Consider the following 25,218-nt stretch of genomic DNA (forward strand, 5'->3'; position numbering starts at 1 on the left):
GGAAGACAAAGTAGATTCTTCATGTATAGCTGGATTCGTTTATCTGGGGGGAAAATAAGATATCTTTATCTGTCCCATTATTGAAGCCTATAATTTTTTTTAAATGAGAACAGTAATTATGGTACATAGATTACAATAATATTCCCAATTCTTTACCCTCCCTGTATCCATGCCCTTTACAAGGTAGCTTTGCAGCTCTTCCATCAAAGGCTGGACTCTGTTTCCCCATGTCTTGAATTGGGGCTGGCCTTATGACTTGCTTTGGCCAGTATAGAATGCAGCAGATGTACCACTATGTTCCATGCCAAGGCCTCGAGAGGCATGGTTTGCACCTGCCCTTTCTACCTAACATGTGAACAAGCCTGGGCTTGATGAAAGACAACATCGAGGGACGCCCAGCCCTTCTGTCTCAGGCCATTGTATATCAACCCGTAGCCAACCGACCCCCGAACACTTGAGAGAGCCCAGCCAAGATCAGCAGCGCTACCGACCCAAGCCACGGCTGACCACAAATGCATGTGTGAGCCCAGCAAGACCGGTTGCCCACAGACTTCTGAGCAATGCTATTTTTTTTTTGAAGCTATATGTTTGAAGGTGACTTGTTTTGCAGTAACAGCTAACTGATAAAAAATGTAGAGCATTTTGGGGGTAAGGCAGGGGATCTTTTACAAAAACACAATACTTATGTCCATAATTTTAGTTATGTACACTAAAGCTGAGTTTGTAAATTGGCACTGCCAGTTTGGCCCACACTGTGTTTTTTTAAAAAATAAAACCATTTAAAATCAGGGAAATTCACACAGAAATCCAAATTTCTGGTTCCTCTCGAAAACACTAGCCATCTGGCAAACTTAGGGACCCGAATGACCACCTGGCAAGGGCGACCACACTTCCAGGTTTTCCCAGGATGGTTGAAGTTTACATCTATGGTCTTGACATAATTAAAAGGAATGCTCTCAAAAGTGTCCTGGTTTGGACAATAAATTACATATTCACTCCACACGTGCCAACAATCTGGAGGCACTGAGGAAGGGCCATCTCGACTGGCATTTCAGTTTGCTGTCTTCTCACCCTTACTGCTTCATTGCTTCAACGTGTTTGAGACTACTGCACAAAAGCATGCAAATGCATAAATAAATTAAGCCACAGAAGTATTACACAAATGGTATCAGACAAACCAGACCTGCTACAGCCCATACTGTTCCAAGGACTGTCTTTGGCCTTGGAAACAGAAAAATAAGAAGGTTTACTGAGGAGAATAAACTCTATCAGATACAGACAACTATGACATTAATGAAACTCTTATTTCCAAACACTTCTTCCAAAAGTCACACGTTCCTGCCGGATGTGACCTAGAACTCAAAAGTTCCCAATATTCCATGTCCATGTCTTAGCCACAATTGTTTCCTCTTACTAGAATGTTCTTCCATCTCACCACCTCTCTGCCCCAAGACAGAGCATCCTGCAATGCCAAGCCTAAAGTTTCCTCCTTCTGGGGTTTTCCCCAACATTTGTCAGACTATTGCACCATATTATTGTTACTTGAGAATGTGTCTCTCTCCTGATGTGGTGGAGCATTCTGAGGGTGACAGCTATGTCATTTTTACCTCTATGTCCCTGGTCTAGCATGTGGCAGGCACATCACAAATGCTGACTGAATCAAAGTGAAAATGGAATGAAAAAGGTCTGTAAAGATCAATACCAAACAGAAAACAGTGGGAGTCAGGGAGGAATGGGGGCTGGAGATGGCAATCAAAATTTATTTATCCCTTATCCATAAATTTGTCAAGAAGAAATTATTCATGTATGTAATTTCTGTACAATTAAAAATTAATTTTAAAACCGTAGATAGCTATAAGCCTGCAAATAATCTACACAGTAGGTAATCTATAAATAAGTTTTACCTGGCTTTGGTATGCATTTGAAAAAAGAAGGTTTGAAAGAAAACTTATCTAAGAAAGAAAGCTTGTCTTTTTAAAAGGCTAAGAACACAGTGGGCATTGTACTCGCATTGTAAATAAAAAGCGCATCGACTAAGAATAAAAGAAGGCAGATCATGGGTACTGTGAACGGGAGGAAACCATGGCTAATGCTGGTTAGCACTCTAAGTGCTTAATTTATTCCAACTCCTCCGTGGGCAGAGAATTAAGAATCAATCGTGTCCTAAATTTCCCGTTAGACTGGTTGCCAGACTCTCCGGAGCCCAGGTCTATTTTTCATCACAAATATGGTCCAAACAGTTTCAGGCGAGATTGTTTAAAGAATAAAACTCTTTCAAAACTGTTATTATGCCGACAAGTGGTTCTGTCTCCTCTGTGGATGAGTCAGTTTTTAGGCCAAGACTAAAAGTGACAGAAGCATTTGTCCAGTTAGGAGCAGCCAAGCAGGGCCCCTGCCCAAGGCGTGCACTTGGCTTCCAGAGTCTGAGAGCCGCTCAAGTGAGTCATTCAAGTTGCTAGGCAACAATAATTTGAATGAGGTTTAAAAATGCTTTCAATTTAAAAAAGGACAGGAAAGTGAGACTGGGGAAAATAGCATGGAAAAAAGTTGCTTTACCGGATTTGAAGAGGCCACCTTGGGTGGGGCATCTCCTGAACCCCAGCTTCCGTCTCCCTTCTGCCACTGAAAGTACTTCCCTCATCTAAAGCAAGGGCACAGAGGGCACCCGGATGCTCTGGCCGCCCCGCCAGCAAGCAGCGGGGCTCCAGTTCTGACTGCAGTGCCCACCAGAGCAGATAAGAATACGAGCTCCAGAGTCAGGCAGGCTCAGTAAGAACCCCTACTCTGAGACTGGCTTGTTATGTGTGTGACCTTGAGGGAGAGTCACTTAACCACTCTAAGTCTCCACACGTTCGCCCCTTCCACAAATATTCACTCAATGTCATCTTTGGGCCCCGCGTGGTATAAGGACACAGCAGCGCACATATGCGCCCTGAGCCCATGAGGCCTGCACACTGGTGGGGGCTAACGGTATGTGGCAGAGACAGAAGACAGTCTGCTCCTCTGCCTCCGAGGAGCACTATCCTCCAGGTATTAGCCGTTCAGCTGGAGACTGGGCTGTGAGGACAGGAACACATCACCAATGAAGGTTATGCGGCACAGGGCTCAACCACAGGCGGCTCTGGTCATGCTGTGTTTGTTACTGTTATCAGCTGTCACCTCTCACCAGCCTGCAGTGCTGCACACCAGACTGCTCTTTTCTGGGGGAAGGGTTCAAGCCTTGAGCTATTAAGTGGCCTGTGTGGTCTTGATCTCCAGCATTCCCTGTCCCCAGAGATAAGGATGAGAAAAACGACTTGAGCGCCTCAAATAACACGTATTTGTATTCTCAGGGAAGTTCAAAAACCTGCGGATTAGTCCTAGAATATTGGTATGTATGTTCTAATTCTACACTCTTCCTCCTTCTAGTCTTTATTCCTTACCCGCTGCAGTAGACACTTGCTTAGTGCCTTCTACCCCTTCCTTTGAACACAGCACTGCATTTTGTTTGCGGGAAACTATCGCTCCCCTTCTCAGACCAGGTGTTACAGATAAAGCTGACTTGGCCTGGCTCCAGGAGCTGAACACACATCTTGGGCCCAAGTTCCTTCTCCTCCGGCCACCATGACTGATTCGAGAATGGGACATGACCTGTAGTCAGCCCAACCGGAGCAAATTAGACTCAACGCTGGGGTCATTGTTTGAGCTAACAGGGAGTTTTTTTGCTTGACATACACATGGAAAGATGTAGGCTTCAGCTAAAGCTGTCTTACTATGATGGGAAGAGACTGCGAGACAGCCAGCCCAGAGGAAGGCAGTGCTGAGGGCCGGAGGTGGGGAAACTAGTACCGGGGACACAGTTTGAGCTCTTACAAAATAGTACCTACCTGCAGCCACCCCTGCCCCTGGCTTTTTCAGTTATATGAGAAAATACATTCCCTTTTTGCTTAAGTTATTTTAGAAGTTTAGATTCTCTGTCACGGGTAACAGAAAAAGTCCTAACTGATATACTGTCCACTTTCCCAACTCATCAACACACCCTGACAACCAGATATTCACTGTCTAGCAATCAAGTACAAAAAAGCCCACCCATCATGCTTCCCAGTTCCATTGCTTTCTTTTTCACTGATTCTTTAAGCCCGACCAAGAAAGGGGCCTCAGGGGGCTTAGGCTAGCTCACAACAGAACCGACATCTACTTTCTGTGAACATACTGCCGCCTGGTTTGGATTGTATTGAATCTAGAATTCTAACATTACTGGCAGCATTTTATTTTCTTCATAAAAACTTATTGGCTGGATAGTAAGATAGAAGGCCTTGAAATCCCCTCACTCCACTATATATATACACACAGAGAAGTCGTGAGTCCCAAATCTTTGAAAATATTAATACTTTCTTCATATTTTCAATTATTTATTCTCCAAAAGAAGCAGGTAATCTGTTTAAGACTAAATTTTGACTGACACATCAGTCAAAACCAGCAAGTTAAAGCAAATTGGTTTTGAGGCAGACACCAATAAAAACATGTAGACCCACCAATCAAAGACCGGATAGGATTTTCCTCCTCTTCAATGCTTGAAAATTGACCTACAAGATTAGCTTGAACCTCAGCGTTTAAGGTAGGTAAGCCTCTCTCCATCAGGGTCTTGTTAACCTCAGCACAAGTCTGAACACCAATAGAATTCAGGACTTCCTTCAAGTTAAAAGTCCTGCAAAACATAAAACAAAATCCCATCAGGGAGAGTTTTCGTTCCTCAGTTTTGTTGCTGATGTTTTAATATATCAACTTATTTCAAATATCTATCCATTTTTTCTTATATAGACAACAATTACTTCTGTTAGAATGAACTTAGAAAATAGTAAGTCCTCCCAACCACTAACCCTTATTTGTAGCAGATTTTTATATGCTTAAAACAATTAATTCTGTACATGGTGTTTATCTAGGAAAGCATACATAGAAAAATGTGGTCCTTGAAAATAAGTTTACAATTCCATTTTCATGCAGGGCTATCAGAAAGAAAAAGAAAGAGACCTATTTACTCTTAAAATAAACCCTTTAGTCTGAGTGCATTTGTTCATAGATTTCTTTTTCTTTGTAGCTTTTAAAATGAGATAAAATCAATTCTTTTATCTGTGCCTGAGCATTGAATTTATAACACCAATCAAAAACAAGAAATGAAATATTCAGAGGTCAATACCACAAAGGAAAATTACCTAAAACTTTTGAAATACCACGATCAAAAATAAGCAGCTTACTCTCATTGCTACTTTTGAGTAACTGATCAACAATGCAAATAAAAAGAATCCAGAAAATTGTAAAAAGTAATTAGCAGTGGGTTAGTAATAGGTAAGGAAAAACACATAATTGGAAAGTGCATTTGTTGGGACTACACTATTGGGGAATAATAATTGAAAAATGCATTTCACTATCCAGAAAGCATCCTTCAGATATCTCTGTTCAAAATTGGAATTAAAGGATGAGAGAAAGGCCCAATGAGAGGAGGTGGTGTAATGCAGTGGTTACAGCATAAGCTGTGGTGTCACAAAGACCTGGGTTCAAATCCTGAATCTACCACTAAACTTGTTATGTGACTCTATTAGTTCTTGGCAGATTGTCAGGCACATAGTAAATGCTTAATGAGAAGAAAAAGAACAACAATAAGAAACAAGTCCTTGGTGTTCTGCCTTCACTGAAATTGGTTATAAATCCACATCGGATGTGCCTTTGGGGTTATACAACCCAAAGTTAGATTCTTCATGACAAAATTTTCACCTCCTGACTTTTACCCAACTTCTTCATAGCTTCCTCCTGCTTTTAATCAGAGAGTTCTTAGGCTAAAGGAAAAATAATTTCAGCATAAGCAATGATGCCCTAGTCAGAATAAAGGCAAAATTCTTGCTAGTTTTCAAAATGCATCATCAAACCAAATATAAATGACATCTGGGTCTACCAACTATTTGGAACCATCTGCTTATTTATATTATCGATGTTATTACCCCATCCATAATGAGAATAATTGAGAACTGACTATAATCATTTCCTAGCACAGGTGAAGGGGGAGAGAATTAAACAAAACAATAAAACAACCAGATGGGCAGAATAAAGAGAATGATTTAATAAAGGAATAGTTATTAAAATCTAACATTTGCTGATGACTTACTACGTGCCAGTGAACAAAGTGTTTCGCACAAATCACCTTGAGGTCTCACAGCTCCAAGGCAGGCACAAATGTTATTCCCTTTTTACAAGTGACGAAGTGAGGCTCAGGATGATTCAGAAACTCGTTCTAAAGTATGTACATATCAAGTCAATAACAGAGCTGGGATTTAAAACCTGGATTTAGACCCAAAAGCCTGTCCTCTTAGTAATCATGTTGCTACATGGTTTATATTAATACTTAAGCAGCACTGGGGGTTCTTTAAAGGCTTAAAAAGTTTTCTGTAAAGTAATGGTTACCCAATGTGGGGAAACGCTAAGGAAAGACCAATTGCAAAACCAGAGGTTTCTTTTCATTATAGGTCTTGAGCCCTGATGAAATAAATGAGCCTGGCAGGTTAGCACAACCAGCAGTAGGAAGGGCAGGGCCTTAGACAGCTGGACCAGAGCTCAGGCCTTGGTTTGCCATTTTCTTGCTGTGCAGCCCAAGGTAAATCCTCTTCTCTCAGAACTTCAGCTCAAAATTATAACTTTAGATTCTGTAACCACTCGGGCTCCTTTTGGCTCTTGATATTCTAGAATTTCATCGAGTAGTTTAGGTGCTCTCTGAGCAGTGGGCAGGAGTATGGGAGGATAAGTGCCTCTCCCTCAGTGAGAGCTGTAAAGAGTACTGGTCCCTGAAAACACCTGAAAGAGGAACCAGCAGGAGGCAGTAACCCACAGAAAACCCCTGGAAACATCTGCTCATTGACGAAGATTAGGAATTTTCTGACTTGGACAGGATGATCTCCCATCCGACTAGATGGATGATCTAAATGAAAAATCCCAATAGGCTTCTAATATTCAATGAAGGTATGATACTGGGAAACGAATTTCACAAAAACAAAACCTTCACTGGATTCGTGTAACATCTCTACAGGACAGAGAGGTCTCTACTTCTAAAGACCTCATAGCAGGTCGGATCAGTAAAGTTAGTAGACATTTCATTACAAAAAAAAAAAATGATGGTGTCAGAACAACTCCATTTGGAAAGCCTCTGTAACAGGGCATTTTAAACACTGAGCTTGGTGGATTTCTGGGTTTTATTTGTTTTTTCCACAGCACTGTCAAAGACAAGCTTTTGCACACACCCATCCTCAGTGGAAAGACTACACTCACCCTGGCACTTGTCATGGAAAAGACCTCTCCCTTCCTATGAAAGGACATCTAAGCCGTCAGAGATATTAAAAGAAATTCTAGAAAAGAAGGTGTAAGATAAGCTTCTCTAAAGCACAGTCCTGAATATTATTACATCCAGACGTCCAAGGTTATTCACGTTCTCTGAAATGCACGCAGAGCCTTAACACATGGGGAGCAGATGCAAACACTTGGAACTTACTCTTTGTTCATGCCTTCAAGTAGAACAGCTGAAACCCTTTTTAACCTGTTTGCGAGGTCAGGCAGGCCTTCTGTAATAGCACCCACTATGCTGTTGGTGATTAGGGACAGGCAGGCAATAAGTTTCAATTGATTCAGCTTTTCTGTCAGTTCCTGAAGACGTGCTCCATCTGTCATCAGTGTCTAGCATATTTATTTAAAATGGAAAAAGAGAAAGGGACACTCAATACCATGAAGATGGAAAGCAGTGTTATATCCAAACTCTCATTTTTGTCTGATTTCAGTAACATCATTAAACCACATGCAACATGGATAGACCAGCCGGTTCACAGTTAGAACTTAAGAATTAAAATAGCAGAAAACTTCAGGGAAGAAAAAAAATCACTCACCTCTGGTAATTCTTTTTTCTGATAATCCCACTGCAACAGTTTCAAATAACTGTTATTTAGCACCAGTGTAGGCCTCAGGCTTGGCTTGGAGTTGTTTTCGGCAGTCTCAGAAAGAGAGAGTAATTCTTCATTTACAGATTCTTTTATCCATTCTGTAGTTTGATCAAGAGCACCTACAAGTGAAAAGTCCACATATTTGTCCTACAGCTGATGGACCCTTTCATTTGTGTATTCTATGTGACAGATACTATGTTAGGTGCTGGGCGTGAATGAAAAGACAGCCATATGTCAAGGAGCTTAGTCCGGAAGGGGAGACAGGCCTGTAAACTATCAGTTACAGAAGCATACAATGAATACTAGAAGGTACGGTGGGAGGGGACAGAGTAGAGGTTGTCCAGGACACCACCTAAGAGGAAGAGCTCCATAAGCGACACTTGAAGATACGAGGCAGATAGAGGAAACGGCTGTCGCCCTAGGTCAAGAGAATAGCCCATACGAAGACCCATAAACATGAGAGAATTTTCTGGCACATTCTGGATGTTACCAGGAAACCTGTATTGCTAGATCATAAAGAACCAGGGGGAAAAGAGTGGTAGCACATGGCACTGAATACTGGATAGACAGGCTATCTCACACACGACTTTGAGTTTTGTGCAGAGAAGGTATTTAGAATAAAGGCATTGATTATTAAATATTTTTGGGTCCTGGTCCCGTCTGAGTATCTAATTAGAGCTATGCCTTTCCCCAAACACGTGTGCATGCTGGTGTGCACACTTTTCTGTAGACCCAGTACTAAGGTTCCTCACTGGAAATAAATTGCTTTTTATACCACATTTCTTATAAAATTATGTATTTGGTAGAATCAGGTGGCAATTGCAAAAAAAAATGCAGACTGAACACAGGTGCAGATTTTTAAAAAAGAGCCAGAGAATGAAATAAAGAATGGTCACCCTGAAATTCTTCCTCGGACCCAGCACTTAAACAATAGTAATCGTGCATAGCTCTGTTTGCCCCACTAAAGCAACACTGCCCCCAAAATTTCACAATTTTATTTCTCCTCAGTTGGCAAATGTTCTTGGTTTTTCTAGTTCTGTTTATAAGATGTAAGACTTGCAGTCTTTTATTTAAAAGATATCCGACAGAGAGAGCGTGTGGAAATCATCATGGATATAATTACAATGTAGCGGTAATAAGCATTTATACTGCAAGCTTAATCATTTACAGCCGATACTTTTAGAAGCCCGTTTTGTTATCTCAAACAAAAGCAACAGTGTAGCATAGTGGTTCTCAGTCCTGGCTGATTTTAGTATCACCTGGGGAGTTTTAAAAAGAAAAAAAACGATCTTGGGCACAGCTCCCAGAGATTCTGACTTAATCAGTCTGGGGTGGGGCTCAGGCGTCTGTGTTCAAATACCCCAAGTGATCCGAATATGTAGCCAGAATGCAGCATGACTGGTAAAGCAGAAAGAGCACAAGTTTCAAGCGAAACGTCAGCTTTTCTCTAATGGATCTGCTGAGATTTCAGTTCCACAAGCTAGTTCATTGACTGCTGTACGTGGCTCCAAAAGCAAGGTCAACCCCGTGAGGCACCTGCACCCTCAGTTTTTCACATGGACAGTAATAAGAGCCATTCTATTCACTCATTTATTCAATGGTAATTGAGCGCCTACTATACTCCAGGTATTGCACCAAGTGCTGGGGAATCACAGATGAGGAAATAGTCCCTGCGCTCAAGAAGCTCCTACCTACACAAGAGAGAAACACAAGAACGGGCAATGGCTTTATAGGTGTGTTTGCCTAAGAATTTCCCAGCGCAGTGGAGGGCCCAAGAGGGCTGCACCTGACTTTATTCTCCACCAGTACACGCTTCTGCCAAGGAGGGTTGGTCTAACCCACTCTGAAATGATCTCTGGTTCTCTAAATCCAAATCCTGTCAGTCGTTAGTGGCCCCACCCAAGTCCTTCTCCCTGTGGGAAGCCTTTCTTGATTGTCTGGATCCATCCTTCTCTCTCCCTTCTTAGAGCACCTGCCTTTGAATTTTTGATCTGGCTGTCATTTCTTGTAAACAGCTCAACTGAAAAACAGCTTCTCTATTTTTAAAAAATAATCGTTAAACATTTCACATGCCTTTATCTCATTTTCATCTCACTAGCGAGATCTCTGAGAGTCCAATCTATTTATTTCTCTTTCCTTTGACTTAGCTCATAGCATAACTTAATAGATGTGTGAAATGTTTGGCTTTGTCTTGGCAGACCCATTTGCTTTGGAAACTAATCAGATATTTATTTTTTCAGTAGTATTTGTCACATAGTGGGTGTTCAGAAAGCCTCTGCCCTCTATATGTAGCATGAGAGACTTGGTAGCTTTCCAATTTAATTCACCATCTTTGGAGGCAACCATGGGCTTAAGGGTCGGCTCAAATAGTCTCCTTCAGACCGACAAATTGATTTGGTCCTATATGCCTGTATTTATCCTTCCTTTCCCACTCTCATCCAGTAAAATATTTACTAATGTACATAGTCCATGCAAATTGAACTAAAAGACACAGGGAGCTCTTTGCAGACTCGTTCAGAAAGCAGAGGAGGGAACCCTAGCCAATTCATTTGAAGAGGCCAGCTTTGCCCTGATACCAAAATCAAGCAAAGACATAAGAAAATTACAGAGCAATATCTTTCATAAATACAGATGCAAAAATCCTTAAGAAAGCATTAGCAAGGTAATAAGGTAAAAATAATACACCAGGACCAAGGGGTGGGACAAGCACCTAGGACTGCAAGGTTGGTTTAACATTAGAAAAAAATCGATCACTATAATTCGCTATAATATAGTAAAGGGGAAAAAACAAAACAAAACATGATCACTTCAGTATATGCAGAAAAAACATGTGACCAAATTTAACATGTGACCCATTTAGAGAAAAGCTCTCAGCAAACTAGATGAAAATGTCCTCAACCCTCCACCCCCAAAAAAAGACATCTGTGAAAAGCTGCAGATAATATACCCAACGGTCAAACAGTGAACGTTCCTCCCCTAGAAAGGCAAGGATGGCCTCTTAGTGCAGCAAGGCAAGAAAAAGAAATAAAAGGCATGCAGATTTTTCCGAAAAGAAATAAAACTGTCTCATAGGCAACGTAATTGTACATATAAAAAAGCCTAAGGAACACTCCAGAAAGCTACGAGAATTAATAATGTAGCAAGGTCTCAGGATGCAGTCATTATTCAAAAATTAATATTCCCATATACTGAAAAATAAAAATTTCACAAAAATACCATTTATAATAGCATCAAAAACATAAAATAAATAAAATTAAATTTAACAAAATAAATACAAGACTGGTACACCAAAACTAAAATATATTGCTGAAATAAAGAATATTTAAGTGGAGATATCTAGCTCATAGAGTAATAGACTCAATATTATTAAGTTATAAATGCAACATAATTCCAATCACCATCCCAGCTGGCTTTTTTGCAAACACTGATAAGCTTATTAAAAATGCATATGGAAATTCAAAGAACCTAAAATAGGAAAAACAAATGTGAAAAAAGAGAACAAAGTTGGAGGACTGTCAAGCCTGATTTCAGGACAGTGTGGTAATGGCTAAGAGCAGATACACAGATCAATGGAAAAGAATAGATAATCCAATAAAAAAGAATGAAGTACTGATATGTGCTACAACATGGGTAAATCTTAAAATCATTTTACTTAGTGAAAGAAGCCAGACACAAAAAGTCACATATTGTATAATTCCATTGATACAAAATGTCCCAAACTGGCAAATCCATTGAGATCGAAAGATCAGTGGTTGTCAAGGGCTAAGAGAAGGGAAGAACGGGGAGATATTACTAAAGGGTATGGATGGGATTTCTTTTTGGGGTGATGAAAATCTTCTGGAATTAAATACCAGTGATAGTTGCATAACTTTGTATACTAAAAACCACTGAATTATATACTTTTAAAAATTAATTTCGTGGCATGTAAATTATCTCAATAAAAAAAAAAACTTCAGACAGAATAGACCCACAAATGTAGGGTCAACTGATTTTCAATGAAGGTGCCAAAGCAATTCAATGAAGAAAAAGATAACTCTTTATCAACAAATGGTGCTAGAATTAGAGATATGTTAGGAAAAATATGAACCTTGAAATATGTTACCTTGAAATAGTTCATAAGCCTAAAACTATAAAACTTCTGGAAGAAAACATCCGAAAAATTCTTTATGACCTTAGGATGTGCAAATATTTTGTAGATAGTTTACTAAATGCAAAAACCATAAAAGGAAAATTTGATAATTTAGACTTCATAAGAATTAAAAACTTTTTCTCTACAAAGGATAGCGTTAAGAAAATGAAAAAGGCAAACCACAGAGGGAGAGAAATCTTCATACACTTGTTTCCAGAATGTATAAAGAGCTCTTCAATTCAACAGCAAGGCAACTCAATTTAAAAATGGAGAAAAGGTCTACAGCCATGCCACCCTGAACATGCCTGATCTCGTCTGATCTCAGAAGCTAAGCAGGGTCAGGCCTGGTTAGTACTTGGATGGGAGACCACCTAGGATACCAGATGCTGTAGGCATTAAAAAAAAAAAAAAATGGGGAAAAGATATGAATAGACACTCCATGTAATAAGGTAAATAGATGGCCATTTAGCATATGAAAAGATGCTTAGTATCACTATTCATTAGGAAAATGTATATCAAAGCCACAATGAGATACTACTTTCATACCCTCTATAAAAGATAAAATTAAAAAAAACTGATAATATCTAGTGTTGGTGAAAATGTAAAGCAATTGGAACTCTCATACTTTGATGGTGAGTATAAAATGGCACAACTATGTTGGAAAATCATTGGCAGTTTCTTATAAAGTTAACCATAAATTTACCACATGTCCTAGCTATTCCACTCCTAGATGTTTACCCAAGAGAAATGAAAACACATGCACACACAAAGACCAGCACACAAATGTTCTCAGCGGCTTTATTCATTGTAGCCTAAAACCAGAAACGATGCAAATATCCATCAACAGGTAAATGGATAAACAAAGGGTGGTATAATCACCGTATGTGGCTTAATAGGATACTTCTCAGTAATACAAACAGTTAATATGTACAACACAGTGGATGAATCTCAAATACCATATGTTGACTGAAAGAAGCTAGAGAGAAAAGTGAACATGGAGTATGATCTCATTTAATAAGAACCTCTAAAAGAGGCAAAACTAATCTACAGTGACAAAAACTGTATTAGTGTTTAATTTTGATGGGGGCAGGTTAATTGCAAAGGGCATGAAGATTCTCCTTGGGGTGACAGAAATGCTTTATATCTTGTTTGTAGTAGTGGTTACATGGGCACTCTCTTTTGTCAAAACTCACAGAACCATACACCTTAAGTTGGAACATTTTATTTCATGCATAGCATACTTCAATAAAGTGTAAAAGAAAAAGATATGGGCTATGGATTGACAAACTCAGTCACTTACTCTAAAACAAAGACCTAGTAAACTCAAGCTGAAGTCACATAAAGCTTTATCAACATTAAACACATATGTAAATTTTTACATATGTAAAAGCCTTTCATTGTGCTATTTAGTGCTACAAGAGTTCGGTCACAGGAGTGTTCTGTAAACTCTGCCAGTTTAGTATTTGAGCTTTCTGAGATGCATGCATCAAGGGTATCCCCATATGGATTCACCAAGGAATACAATTCCCATCTCTGCTGACTTCTAATATGGTACCTAAGTTTGAAACTGAGTGACCCCTAAAAAGGCAAGACCCCCCTGGATTTGGGGGATGGCCAGGCTCACTCTTGACCTGTGTAATTCTGAGCAGGCACCATTCACATAAACTAGGAGAAGGATGCAGAATACATCACTGGGAGCCCCTGTTGTTGTGCAAGGCTTTAGATGGCCCCTATGTTCAATATTCTGGAAAATATACAGGCTAAGTACCCCACTTTTCAGTTAGAAGAATATAGTTCCCTTGTCCATGACATCTGTTCTTTTACGCATAGCAACACCTCCCTTTCCCTTCTTTTGGTACTGATTTTCTTTGAGAAAACCATTTTCCCTCATTCATGATTTCTTTCATGAATATCAATGAAGAGGCCCTTGACCAGGGGTTGGACTGAGTCCTATGCCCATCAGACTCCTTCCTGGGACTCTGTATGGTGACTACACTGTTCAAGGATGGCCAATTTTTAAGTACACATAGACCATCCTGACTCTGAAGCCCAGGAGCTTTCCCTCATTTTCCTGACACTCTCCTGGTTTCTGGCCTTGCTCTCGGTGGGTATTTTAGCTTTCTGTGAACTGCCTCCATGCTTCCATTCTCTTCCTTTTTGGCTAAGTCAGCCACATTTGGTTTTTGTTGGTTGCAATATATCCCAGCTGATATAACACAAAACTGAAAAATACGAAGAAAGTTGTCAACACAGCCACTTCGTTGAATCTTGGCTTGGCTGTGGGGGACCTGGCTTACAGTCCTGGCTCCACTACTTATTAGCTGTGTGACTCTGTCTTTGGGGGCAGGTCATGGTTGAGCATCAGTTTGTTCATCTTGACAATGTTCCATAAATATATTCCAAATGCCTTGTGTGACAAGCAAAGACCATCATAATGTAGTTTGATGTATTTTTTAAAACTATGTCCCATACGAGTTTTGAAAGAACCACATGAAATAAAGTTCATGAGAACATTTTATCAGATATAAGATATCTAAATAAATAAAACCTTTTTTCTTTCTGTGTATCTTAAAAATTCCTTGTGGTATGGCTCCCTAGGAATAAGCTGTTCCTCTTTCCACAGGTAAGTTAGTTGTTGGATCTAATGTGATTACCTTTTTGCTCCTTAATACATGCACCCAATCATTGCCTAAGGCTTTCTTGGGTGTATTTTAAATAAGGCGAATGTGTATACACAATATGTTAGCAAAGTAAAATCCTTCTTGGAGCCAATTCAGAAATCCAGAGTATTTCTCTATATTAATTTTCTAATAATTATTTTATAAAAATCATGTACACACAAAATTCCAACACTTTGTCTTTCTGTGCGATACTGTGAGACTCTTATTTTGATAGTAGGGTACAGTGGCTGACTTCTGGCAGAGTGACTTAGGATATAATTAACAATTGACATACACTCTGCTTCCTGGACTCTTGATTTCTCTGGGAACATATTTAGAGATGGACAATCATGACCTCTATGCACAGCTGGATTATTCTATTCTTAAATCTCTGGAAATATTCAAGTCAATGTGAAAGGTACAAATGAATTACAGGTCACTAAGCCTGGGTTTTAAGGAGAGAAACAAATCATTTGGGATAAATAAAACCCTAATTCAAACCTACATTAAGGAATTTACTCAAGATTCCAAGCTATCTTAATTCAAAACATGGAAACATTTGCGCATGTGTGTACATATACACATAGGCAGACAAGAGAAACCAATTACTAAGTCTCAGGAAAATGCTAAGAACAAAGTTACCATGGTTTAGGTTTCAGACTTGAGTTCTATGTAGGGCTTCACTTCTTAATCCTTCTTTCCTGTTGGCACTAAAACAATATAGCCCTGAAATCATAGCCTTTTTGTTGTAGAAGGATTCTGAGAAGTCATCTAGTCTTATATGCCACCCGATGCCTGTCCTCCCTCTGCCAATCCCCCAAAGCAGTCAACATCTTGTTAGAAGACATACAGTGTTGCACAGTGCTTGAATGCACGCGCTTTGGCGCAGAGACGTATCTGGGTTATCCAGGCTTTACTACTTATTGGCAGTCACCTAGGGGAAGTACCTTAACCTTAATGTCTTCATTTATAAAATAGTGGGTGATAACAGTACCAGCCTCACAGGGCTGAACGCACTAATAAATTTAGTGTCTGGCACACAGTTAAGAACCTGGCACTTAGTAAGTGCTCAAATAAAATGTAGCTAGCGCTGACTACTATTAAAAAAGAGAGGCCCATTCTAAAGTTTAAAGAGCTCCAGCTGTTAGGACAGTGGGATCTAGCTGGCTGCTACTTCCCTCCCAGGGATCCTCGGATCCTCATCTGCCCTACAGAGCTTAACCAAAGCTCCTGAATCACCATCAACTTCTTTTTTCCATTGTCCAACTATCAAAAAATCTTATTCCACTTTAAAACTACATCTGGAATACGACCTCTTCTTACCACTTTCATCACTATCACTTGACCAAACTGCCAACATTTCTTGCCTAAGCAACTGCAATCCCACGGGCTTCCCTCTTTGTTCCACATAATCTATTCTCTTAACCAAAAGCCATAGTCTTTAAAAATGAAAATCAGATTTTGCTCCCCTGCTCAAAACTCTCCAATGACTTCCCATCACATTTGGAATGAACTTTGAATTCCTCTCATTTCCTAACGAGGCTCTACATGACCTGTTTACCTCTTGACCTCATCTCCAACCATCTCTCCTTGCCTAGTCTATCCCAGCCACACTGTCTGCCTCGTGTTTGTCCAACTTCAGAAGTAAGTTTCTGTTTCAAGGCCTTTGTGTTTGCAGCTACTTCATAAGCCCTTTCCTCTTTCCTTTGCAAACTCTGCTCAAATGTTACGTCTTAGAGAGGCCTTCCCAGGCAACCTCATCTAAAAAACACACTTTCCGCCCGTACTCCTGTCCCATTACTGTCTGTCCCTTTATCTTACTTTTTTCATAGCACTTAATAACACAGCTGACAACATATGTTTATTTGTTTGTCTACTAGAATGTCAGCTCCTTGGGGGTCACAATTTTATTGTTTTGTTTACTGCAGTATCCACAGCATCTAAGTAGTGTCTGGGACACAGGAGGTGCTCAATAAATATTGCATTGTTTTTAATGCATGAAGAAATGAATATTGCTGAGCACAGTTCCTGGGATATAGTAAATGGCTATGAGTTTGTGATGTCAATCTTAGAAATTAAAAAAATATTCAATGGAAAGGCCAAAATTCTTTAGTGACACTATGTAAAATGTCAAAAATAAAAATATCATATATTCACCTAATTTCAATATAAATACACAACATATCATACTTACTTGGAGTTTCTTCTAAAATTTCCTGAAACTTGGTTCTCTCATAATCGACCAACTGGCGTTGAAGATGTGGTCTAAGACTTCTAATTGTAAAATTGACCATGTCCATTTTCATGAGGTCCAGGACATGAAATATTTGTCTAAAAATTTTAGTTAAAACAGAGAAATGATTAAGAAATTAAGCTGAAATTCATTAACTTTTACCTATTTTTCAGGTTGAAAAAAAACAAACATCCCAAAATGGTTCTAAAATTCCAATTGCCATGTGGCAAGGTCACTTTTCAGAGAAGACATTACACATGCATTCCAAATGTATTCCTCCACAGATCTCAAAAAAGTATTTGCTTTAGCAAATATAATGCCTCCAGCTGAGCCATTACATCCTGTCAGGAACTGATAGACACCACGAAGTATACACAATAAGTCTTAACAAAAAAGATTCGAGAAGAAATTTTCATTTGAAAGCCCCTGAAATTTTAAGGAGTCTGAACATAGTGTATATGGTTTCTATTCCTAAGGGAATAAGAAAGAAGAAAACAAAAAAATGGATGAGGCAGTGAGGCACAGGGGAAAAATACTTCCTTTAAGAGATGGGCAGCCGTGTGCTCAAATTCAGCTTTGCAACCAACCAGCTCTGTGGCCAGGCACAAGTTATTCAATCTCTCTAAGCCTCAGTCCCCTCACCTGTCTAAGGAGAAGACAAGGTCAACCTTGGAGGGATGTTGTGAAGAGTCAATGAGTGTAAAATGTAGGGGACTGTGGTACCCAGTAGGTGCTGTGAAGAGTCAATGAGTGTAAAATGTAGGGGACTGTGGTACCCAGTAGGTGCTCAATAAAAAACCAAGATAGACACCACATATTTGGTATCTCGCATGGGTAATAAGACAACTAGAAGCAAGGATTCTGCAACAGAGGAGCTGCAATCTGCCAGAGCTGAGCACAATTCTCTAAGGACACATAAGGCCCTTTTTACAGATGGGGAAAAGTGGCTGAGACATTATCAATATGCCCAAGGTCATAAAGTAAGTTACCTGCTACATGCAGCTTCTTTCCCCTACCTTTCCAATACTATTACATAAAACTTAATTCTCAAAGTGGCCGTATTCCCCACCCCACCCACCCGCCTCCCGCAACCCCAGCAAAAAAAGAAGAAAAGTTCCCTTCAATGGCAAAAAGTGTTGCAGGCTCCTCCTTCTGGGATTGTCATGATTAGATTGGCATGATTTCAATATACACCTCACTTCGTCGGGGAAGCTGTGGCAGAGATGGCTGGCTGACGAGCAAAGGTCCACACTCCCTTTCCACTTGGCAGATTTGTGGCTGAGAAATGTGGGACAGCAACCACATTTCCCAGGCCCCCTTCAATCTAGGTGGGACCATGGGACTAGTTATAATCAGTGAAATGTGTCATTTTGGGGCTGAGGTGGTTAAACATTGCATATGCCTTCCCCATCCACCAGCTGGATTTAAAGAACTGTGAGGACCTGGGCAAAGGTGGAGCTAAGGAGAGAAGGAGCCTGAGTCCTTGAATGACGTGTAGAAGGTTGTCTGACCAAGAACCCCTGACTTGAACTGTGATATGAATTGAGAAGCAAACTTTTATTGGTTAAATCACCAAGAAATCGGAGTTGTGTGTTATAGCAGCTAGCATTACCATAATAAAGAAGTCTTTCTAGATCCTTGACTCGGTTTCCTTGTTGGAGGCTCTATTCATCCCTTCCACTTCCCCTTCCACAGTACTTACCACGATTCTAATTCCTTGTTCCAGGTCTGTCTCCCCACTAGTGTAAACTCCCTGGAGTCAGGAACTGTCTCTTTTTCATCACTGCATCCCCCATACCCAGCACATGCCAACTAACAACTCTGTTAGATCGCTCTATCTGAAAACCCTACGTGTACAGTAAATGATTGACTGACTCCTTGCTTATTTGGTTTTCTTCTAGGGCCAAGGATTCCTTTGAGAGACCAGTTATTATTCTGTGTTCCTCAATCTCCACATTTCCCTTCTGAGTGAACTCAGAGATATTCTAGAAAATATAAGCAGCAAAAGTGCTAACCTCAGCACCTCCACGATGTTGCCAGTGGACTTTAACTCTCTGATATCATCATCTCGCACGGGGGCACACAGCTTTCCCATCGTACTGATGACATAGTTGGCCAGGCCTTGGATGTCCACAGCACTGTGCTCAGCCTGCTGCCTAATGAGGTCTGTATCCAAAACTTCACAGATCTGGTTGCGAAGCCGGTTACCACCAGGAGTCAGAAAAGAGAGAAGAATCTGCACAGGGAAAGGAAGGAAAAATTAACAGCAATATTACATGAACAAAGGTTGTCATTTTTATTTCAATGTCTAGATGACCAAGCTCTCTGTTTATATTTTAATACCCTAGATGCCACAGTTTATACTGACTGGGTGGTGGATCAGAGCACTCTGGTGTCTCAATCCTAAAAAGGAAGATCTAGCTTCTGAATGAAAGTCCCACCCTCTTCACGGAAAATTATTGATACTGTTGGAATGAATGCAATTGGCAAGGAAACAATATTACTGAAAGAACTTCAAAAGTTTACAGACAAACCATGCAAAGAAAGAACAAGTTGCAGATCATGGCTTCAAAAGAAGCCTTTAAAGAAGAGCAAACAGAGTCACCCCATCAGCTCCTTTAGTATAATATGTTTTACATATAAAGTATTTATTATATATTCTATAAGCAACCTATATTGAGTATTCAGTAAGTAACAGACATTGTACTTACACATAGTGTGTAGTCAGGAGCACAGGCTCTGAGCCAGAGTGCCTCAAGTCAAATCCCTCTCCATCCCTCAAAGCTGTGTGACCCTGGGTGAGTCAGGGAACTCAGTTTCTTTATGTAAAATAACAGGTGTAACTACCTCCCAGCATTATAGTAAGGATAAATGAATAATCTCATGCTTGGCCCAGAGCAAGTGTCTTGTAAAGGTTAGCTACAACTATCACTGTCATCTCGTTTAATTCTTACACCTACCCTGTAAGTACTCAGGAAAATGAGACTTAAAGAGGGAGAGGCCATCGTCAAGCCAGGCCTATCTAATGCCAGTCTGTGCTCCTGACCTCTACAACCAGTTCTCCACGTGGTAAGCATCACCCTGAGTTCCCTCCACTGCCCTATTTTCCCAGCCTCTGCCCTACTACAGCAGGGGCAGGAAAAATCCCTCCCTGTGACTGAACTAGCTCAGTTTTTCAAAAAGGGTCTCTAATACTCTTTGGAGGACATGAAAACAGCCTTTGGGGGAAAACAATTACTAATTCATACAGACAAGGTCAACTTACCTCTCTGATTTCTTCAAATAGTTTGATGGCATGTTCATACTCCGGAGGCTCAGCATTCAGTTCTGATTCCAAGACATCCCAGAAGGCCTGGTGGACGATGTGCTTCACGCGGCGGGCCAAGCTATAGGAGTGAAATGGATTGTTTTTCCAAATAAACTTCATTATTTTCATTATTATTTTCATAATAAACATTATGTTCATGGTAGAAATCTTAGAAACTACAGAAAGACAGAATACAAATTGCCCATAATCCCATGATTTCCCTTGTTTAATGTATTGTTCTAACATAGAATATCTAGTATGTACAATATTATATATTTGTTTCATTTAATATTCTGTCCTAAGCATTTCTCCTAGATTTTTAAATGCTTCCTTCCTATAGCTTTCAATAAGTGCATAAAATTCTGTCCTAAGGAGATACCATAATTTACCTAGCTACTCTTCTACATACATTCTTAGACTTGTTACAGATTTTTGAGATGAGGTGGCCAAGTTGCTCTTTCCTCAACAGCTGAAATTTCATGGCACAGAACAGAACAGATTGGCCCCAAGGAGACATGTATCTGAAAGCCTGCCAAGTTCAGCTTGGATGCCCCATTTAAAGTGAGCCAGATCAAACTGCGGAAATAGAAGCCTTCCTAGGAAGAGCTCAATAGAATAGGTGCCACCTTGCTTCACTCCTTATGTCAATGCCCTAAAATAGGTGGACATTAAAATAAACATCCCTACTGAACTCCTATACCATTTTGCAACAGCTTTGAGAAAAGCACGTGTTTCTCTGCACTGGGATTACTTACCATTCTTGATCTCCCCACAGGGCTATCGGCCTTTCCCAGGTAGAGGCCACAACTTCTACTAGGTACCTGCCACTGCACCTAGCACAGCACCTGGCATATACTGAATGCTCAACAAATGCATGGTGTGTGAGTTAATAATGTGATAGTTAGGCATATCTCCTCATTTCTCATAGCATTTTTAAAGTACAAATAGCTAAATATACAATAATGCTATGAGAAATGAAAATTAGCTTTCTGAAGAATGCGTTGAAACTTTCTACAACTGCAAATACCATATTCTACTCAGCAATTTTAAATGCTTAAACTTGTTCAGCATAAATGCCATTTCCAATGTTTGAGACTCTCTTGAGCAACTACAGAACAAATGAATTATCCTTTTTAAAGTACAAATAGCTAAATATACAATAATGCTATGAGAAATGAAAATTAGCTTTCTGAAGAATGTGTTGAAACTTTCTACAACTGCAAATACTGTATTCTACTCAGCAATTTTAAATGCTTAAACTTGTTCAGCATAAATGCCATTTCCAATGTTTGAGACTCTCTTGAGCAACTACAGAACAAATGAATTACAAAGGCAAACATTGCTGGGATGGACTTTTGCTCTTGACTTTACAAGCCTCATGTACTTGGCTTGAATGGACCAATCAGGAATGAGCTAAAACAACTTTATAGCTCCCGTAGGAACATCTGAATTTAAATTTAAGTTTTCCTAAAGGCCGAAAGATACTTTTGAAGCCTTTAATTTTCTGGGGGTGGGGTGGAGGGATGAGATCAATTATATCATTTATAAGCATTCTGACTGGGTATTAGAAATCTGACTTATTTTTATAAGTTTTTTTCCCCCAAAGAAAATATTTGGTAAAATATGAGTCATCCATATTTTAAGAAGTAACAACTTGGCTATTTTTGAGAGTCATCTAAAAATCACCAGCTCATAATATGCTATTTCATTTTCAAACATAGGTAATAACTCTGCGTGTCCTAACTCTCCATGTTGCGCCCCTTGCTTGCATTTTCTAGCCATGAGAGAAAATAAACAGAACAGAATCCATATTTTTCATAGTATCAAAGTACTTCTGTGCAAGGCACTTGCATGCCGATGCACATGCATTTGAAGTGAGTACTGTAGTCCCCATCCCATCACTGGGGAATGTGAGGCTCAGATATGGTCTCAGCAGAGTCAGCATTCAAACCCCAGGGTCTGTCTGATCCTAAAGAAGCTTCACTAGGGTCTATATTTGCAACTTTTAAATTTCAAGTGCAAATACCCGCCAGTTGTCTTTTGCTATACTTCATAAAACACACTAATTTTAACTTCAAACATCCATTTTTATTAGCCAGTCAATAAATGTTTATTTAACATTCAATATGTGGTGGACCCTGTCTTAGGCTCTTGGGATATTATAGTGAAAAGAAAGTCTCTGCTCTCAGAAAGCGTATATGTTAGCAGGGACAGAAAGGCCAAAAAACAAAAACATTAAAAATGAATAAGACAACTGCAGAGCTACGAGGAAGACAGAGTCACACAATGTGGTAGACAGTGATGGAGAGGGTAACAATTTAGCTGAGTGGCTGAAGAACGCTTCTCTGAGACAGTGACCTTTGAACTGAACTTGAATGGGCAAAAGAAAGCTGCCAGTGAGGATCTTGGGGAAGAATACTAAAAAGAAAAAGAATGACAAAGTCTCTGGGACAGGGTCCAGCTGGTATACCCCGAGATGAGCAAGGAAGCACAACAAGAGGGAGAGAAAGGAGTAAGCGACAGGTTGGCGAAGGAGGGTCTTGCAGGCCACACTAAAGAGCTTATATTTTCATTCTAAGTGTACTAAAAAACCATTGAAGGATTTTAAGCAAAGAAATGATCTAATCTGATTTACCCTTTAGAAAGAGATCTATGGCTACTGTGTGGATGTGGAAAAACTTAAGAATAGAGAAGGGGCAACTAGTTAGAACTGGGAGATGGTGGCCTGGCCTAAGGGTGTAGCAGCAGAGTTGGTATAAATGAGCATGATGAAATGCAGTTACCACGGACAACCAGATACACCTACTTTGGCCAGTAAGCTCAAAAAAGATCAAGGATTATTATGAACAACATCCCCAGGAGCAGAAGGATATGATCCCCATTTAAATTAAACAAATTTTTTATATTTACTATTTTCCTGTTTTCAAACAAACAAAAAAGTTCTGAATGAAATCAAATATTGTAAGTTCTCTTAACTGATAGAGAGAATGCCTCTGGGTTTATAAATGGCACTGTGAGGTTGAAGATTCAGTGCCATCATCCATGAGCCAACTTTACCTCTAAAGATGATTTACCTGTAGTAATGGCCACAAACCTTTTCTCTTCTTTGTCCCACCCACTGAAGCAAGAGAGAGTGAAGTAGGACATAAGGCTGTGACTGTAACTAGAGGTCCCCTGGGAATAAGGTTAACTAGGGGTGCCTATGCAGCTGATTCCTACCTCCAGAGGCTTCTGGATCACCTATTCTTAGCACTTTGGCAACTCAGCTGCATTTCTTTATCTTTTACAACTTGAATATTAGTCTTTAATAAGTCAATATACAAATATTTCTTGAGTCTGTACTATATGTCAGGTACTCTGCTAGGCAATAGGATGGAGCAAACAATATAGAATTAGTTCCTCCCTTAATGGTGCTTTTGGTCAAGTGAGAAAGACAGACATTGAACATAAAATTCCAATGTGTCTTAACAAAGGAGAGGTAAGGGGTCTTTAGCAAGGGGATATAATGTAGTGGAGTGGGCTCAAGAGTGTCAGGAAAAGCTTCCCTCGGGGAGTGACAGATAAGCGACTTCTAAAGATCATGAGTAACATGTACCCTAGAGGAATTGTTTTAAGAACAAGTATAAGACTTGTTAGGGAACCAAAAATGTTTACTTCTAGTGGCTATTATATGAGAACTTTCAGGAATCAGTGTGAATATGTGTGTGTGCACACACATATGCGCACATACATGTGCGTGCACACACACAACCTGCAGCACAGTTTATGTACAACGAACACCTCAAGGTTACCTGTTCTCAGGGAGCGCGTCTTGTTTCAACTGGAAGTTCTCATTCACAGCAATTTCATGAGCGAGAGTCATGTCTGCTAAGTTCCTTGCTGCAGCCATCACTTCATCGAATGTTACAGTTCTGGGAGGGCTAGCGGCTGAAAGAAAAATGAAGCAGTTAATGGAGAAAGAAGTTGTCATTCAGTGAAGCCTCCTGATGCACACTGAGTGTAAGTTATTTCAACATATATTTTCAGGGTTTTACGAGTAAGAAGAATATATATGAAAATAGGTGAATTCTTCTGTCTTGATACTTAAGTCTTCAAAACTTTTAAGAACTCTTTGGATAGCTTCGGTTACTGTATTGATAATAAATTTTCAAATGTTTTTGACATAATCTTATTCATATGGGCTATCACAAATTAATTTTTAAAAATTAAATCACCTCAATTTTTTAGTGCCTATTATATTTGTACTTATTACATATCGTATACTGAAAATTAATAAGACTTTTTATTCTGTAATTCATAACATTAATTCGAGCAGATTCGATATGAAATAACTGATTTTTTAAAACCATAATTTCTAAAAGCATAGGCGGTATAGTATAATGCTTAAGTGCGGGCCTAAGTTTTTCCAGTCTGTAGTTATCATTTGACTTGACTGAGGCATAACTGACCTCCTTACAGGGCTGTCCTGAGGTGATTAAATAAGATAATTTAGGAAAAGAACACAGTAAGACCCAATAAATGTAGATAATTAAAATAAAATAAGCTGTATAATCTACTTTTCAGTAGGTAGTAAATAATTATTCTGCTTATTTCTAAAGATTCTTCTAAAAAATTATTCAAATAAATCATGTCCTTTTGAAATCACTGTTGGAACTCTTAACTTCTATTAATTAAAAATCATTACTTCAAACAACAGTACTCACTAGCAACACTTTGCTACCTAAAATAATTTTAAGGCGGAGGAGGTGGTGGTAGAGGGAATGATGTGATACGCAGAATCAGTAAAACCCTTCTTCAGGATTCTTAGGTACCCTTTTAGAAGCATCAGCCCTGTATATAGTATAAAGAGTAAGAAAAAGCAACAGAAAGCGAGGGGCTGCTAGTAAATTCTTTTGCCATTCCCTATCCCATTAAGAACCTCCTTAAAAAAAAAA

At 39.6% G+C, this 25,218-nt stretch overlaps 1 protein-coding gene and 1 pseudogene across 1 annotated transcript in view; one reads left to right on the forward strand and one right to left on the reverse strand.

Moving 5' to 3' along the window:
- TCP11L2 (t-complex 11 like 2) overlaps positions 1-25,218 on the reverse strand; it is a 37,191-nt gene that overhangs the window by 2,336 nt on the left and 9,637 nt on the right. The window contains 8 exon segments of the mRNA XM_025048817.1: positions 1-43; positions 4,515-4,687; positions 7,514-7,695; positions 7,902-8,074; positions 16,939-17,075; positions 18,993-19,213; positions 20,243-20,363; positions 24,076-24,211. Of these exon segments, the coding sequence (XP_024904585.1) occupies positions 1-43; positions 4,515-4,687; positions 7,514-7,695; positions 7,902-8,074; positions 16,939-17,075; positions 18,993-19,213; positions 20,243-20,363; positions 24,076-24,211 (1,186 nt within the window).
- Positions 12,362-12,479, forward strand: LOC112481993 (annotated as a pseudogene).

The sequence above is a fragment of the Pteropus alecto genome, unplaced genomic scaffold, assembly GCF_000325575.1.
Source record: "Pteropus alecto unplaced genomic scaffold, ASM32557v1 scaffold94, whole genome shotgun sequence".
Lineage (NCBI taxonomy): Eukaryota > Metazoa > Chordata > Mammalia > Chiroptera > Pteropodidae > Pteropus > Pteropus alecto.